General features: G+C 33.3%; 1 protein-coding gene across 3 annotated transcripts; it reads left to right on the top strand.

The window, feature by feature from the left end:
• The first annotated feature begins 1,377 nt into the window (after window positions 1-1,377).
• LOC145002007 (uncharacterized) lies at window positions 1,378-3,100 on the top strand. 3 transcript variants are annotated; one of them, XR_013661775.1, is made up of 4 exons: window positions 1,378-2,218; window positions 2,323-2,402; window positions 2,519-2,599; window positions 2,931-3,100. XR_013661775.1 is itself a non-coding variant. In XM_078961325.1 (3 exons), the coding sequence occupies exons 1-2, from the start codon at window positions 1,625-1,627 to the stop codon at window positions 2,377-2,379; spliced, it is 651 nt and encodes a 216-aa protein (XP_078817451.1). In that variant the 5' UTR covers window positions 1,378-1,624; the 3' UTR covers window positions 2,380-2,402; window positions 2,519-2,771. The 3 variants fall into 3 exon arrangements, 1 of the variants encoding a protein (XP_078817451.1); XR_013661776.1 differs by having other exon boundaries at window positions 2,935-3,100; XM_078961325.1 differs by lacking the exon at window positions 2,931-3,100 and having other exon boundaries at window positions 2,519-2,771.
• The last annotated feature ends 289 nt before the right edge of the window (window positions 3,101-3,389 follow it).

The raw sequence follows: 3,389 nt of genomic DNA on the forward strand, positions 1-3,389 counted from the left end.
TATACCACACATATTTGTATCTCCTCGGATGATCCCTACTATTTATTTTTTAATTAATTTAATTTTTTAACTCGGATGGTCCATACTATTTAATTTTGTTACGAACTTGGTCTCTGTCTTACCTAAAAAGACTATTGTGCCCTTATTAATTATTTTAATTAATTTTCTTATTTATGTACTTATGCTTTATATGTTTAAGAAAAATTAGTAGACCTCACATATCTGTATCTCCTCACCATCCCATCTTTCATCATTCTCAACTTCTATTTATTTTTCATCTTTAGTGATATCGACGCCTTCATCATTACTTCTTTTTTCGGTCCTTCAACTCCGTCGAAACAACACCACAACCCACTAAATATGAAGAGACAGTAAGTTATGGTGTTGGTTCTCCAGAGTTGAAGTACCAAAAAAAGAAGGACGGTGAAGACATTGATGTTACTAAAGATGGAAAAGAAATAGAAGATGGGGAGGATCAGAGATGAGATGGTTAATGGTAAGACTCAAATTAAATTTCTCAAATGTGATTTCAAGTTTTATAAAAAATAAATACATAAATAAGAAAATTAATTTAAAAAATTAATAAGGGAAAAATAGTATTTTTAGATAAGACAGAGACCAAACGCGTAACAAAAATAAACAGTAAGAATCAACCAAGTTAAAAAAAAATTAATTAAAAATAAACAGTAGAGATCATCCGAGGAGATAAAAATATGTGTGGTCTATTAATTTTTTTTAAATATGTATAAAATAAATACATAGATAAGAAAATTAATTAAAAAAATAAATTAATAAGGGCACAATAGTATTTTTAGGTAAGACGGGGACCAAACGCGCAACAAAAATAAATAGTAAGGACCATTTAAGTTAAAAAAATAAATTAGGGACCAAAACCACAAATTCCCCCAAACCACAGGGACCATTCATGTAATTTAATTTTTAATTTTCATTTTGTTCATATTTGAGTAATTATTTTTTTTTGTACGCATCACGGTAACAAACTTGTTGAAAGAGTTCACATCTAGGATTTAACCTGCTATAGCAGATCATAATGATCATATGTGAACACTTCCAAAAAGTTTGTTACCTACATATGTACAAAAAAAAGATAGTTACCCAGATGTGAACATACCGAAAAGTTAATTACCTTGATAAGTCATATTCCCAACAAAATATAATGAAGATCAATATAGTCGACATAGCAAAAATATATAAATAAAAAGTTAAAAACAAAAACTATACAAAAACCATTACATGTTTACATTCTTTTTATGTATTTAACCACTTTTTCTTTTATTTTCCATTAAGTTAACTCGAAGTCTTTGGATCAACAGTCACGAGTCTTGCTGGTCATGTTTTTTTGTATAAGACCCACACCCAACCAACTCCCCCTCCGCCTTTCCATACACAATTACACACCCTCCGTCACCTCCTCATCCTCTTCATTCCCTTGTATCTTTCTCTCTCACTACGTTCCAGTTTTAGGGTTCTTAAGCTTCTCATTTACCTGCGGAAGAAGAATTGCAGATTGTTAATGGAGGAGTGAGTAGTCTCTCCCCCATCCCCCCTCTCTCTACCTCTCTCTGTCTGCTTTCTAAACATATACCCGTACAAATAAGCTATCATGGCGACGGTGCCCACGAAGAATCAGCAACGACTGCATAATTTCTCGCTTCCATTCCTAAAATGGGGACAGAGAACCCAAATCAACAACAACTGCCGCCGCCGCTACCGCAACTTTCCTCTCACCGACTCAGACCTCAATAATGACCGTAAACCTCATCGGTTTCATAATCGGGAGAGTAAAGACACAAAAACGAAAGATGAGGAAGAAAACGGGGGAGTTTTGTTGGATAGAGGCGATAACACCGGGAAATCATCGGATGTGGCTGCGGCAGCTGATGGAGACGTTAAGCCGTGGAATCTGAGGCCGAGGAGGTTCGTGATCAATACTATTGATGGTAATGGTGCGGTTATGGGGGTGAATAGTGCAAAGTCAGGGTGGTTATTGAGAGGTGGTGCGTCGGCGGCGGCGGCGGATGAGGAGAAGATTAAGGAGAAGGAGAAGGAGAAGGAAGAGGATCAGATGAAGAAGAAGAGGAGATTATGGATCTCGTTGTCGAAGGAAGAGATTGAAGAAGATGTATACGCGTTTACTGGATCAAAACCAGCCCGAAGGCCTAAGAAAAGGAACAAAACCGCGCAGAAACAAGTCGATGTATGTCTGTTGCTCCAGAGCTCATAAATTTCAAAATCTTCTTCTTCCTCGACCGATTATCTTCATTGTTCAATGATTAATTGATTATCCGTTTCAAATTGCAGAATGTTTTTCCTGGGCTATACTTGGTTGGAATTTCAGCTGATTCATATCGAGTTTAAACTTCACAGTTCATACTATTAAGGTATAATCTTTCATCATATCGCCATTTCTCAGCATCCATGAGATGTAATTTCTTCTCTCTGAGTGGATTTCATAAATCTGTTCTTGGGTGTTTCTGATTGCTTTCATCTGTTGCAGAAGCAGAGACTAGAGAGTAGAGACAGATGAAATTGATCAAATCACAATCTACTTGGAAGAGAAAAGAAGCCTCAGTTCGAGGTATAATCTATAATGTAGTAATTATATAATAAAAATGGTTGATTTGAGTCTATGATTTCAAACATAAAAGTTTGTATGATACATATGAATGTAAAGGGTTCAGGTTATTAGTTTGTTAAATCTTTGAAGCTCATTGTTCTCTGAATGGAAGTCCATGTTTGATTTTGATTCTTGTTTTCTGCCAAATAATTTGATAATCTTTGTGTTTTACTATGTGTATGATAGAAAATTAAATATCTTTCCTTTTGAATTTTGATAATGCCATCATTCATAAAGAAAATTATTGAAATGTGGTTTTACTTCAATTTTTATGTTACAATCATGTTTCAAGTCAGATAGAGTGATCATCAATGGAACACAATGAAGAACAATCTAGTAAGTTCTTCTACTACAAATCTACAATAAATACTTTTTGCATACATTTTTAGAGTTAAATGCAAGAAATAGAAATGTACTTTTGTTGATTTGTTTATTATAGCATTTTACTTTCATTTTTTTGAATTATAACTACTTTAGAAAAATATATCTAATTATAGAATGCCATTTAAATTCTAATCAATTTTCTTTGTTATAATAATTAAAAAAATGAAAATACAATGCTATTTCTTGCATTTAACCCTAATTTTTTATTCCATTAGTACATATCTGAATCTTGAGAGCACTTGTCCCTCCTCTATAAAACCATGTCATGTCACATCCATTATATACATTTTGTTTTTTTTTTTTTATAATAATTTATTTGAAGTTTATAACATGGACCCGTTATCAATTTTTTGTTTGTTTCGTAATT

The sequence above is a fragment of the Lactuca saligna genome, chromosome 6, assembly GCF_052625555.1.
Source record: "Lactuca saligna cultivar CGN05327 chromosome 6, ASM5262555v1, whole genome shotgun sequence".
NCBI lineage: Eukaryota > Viridiplantae > Streptophyta > Magnoliopsida > Asterales > Asteraceae > Lactuca > Lactuca saligna.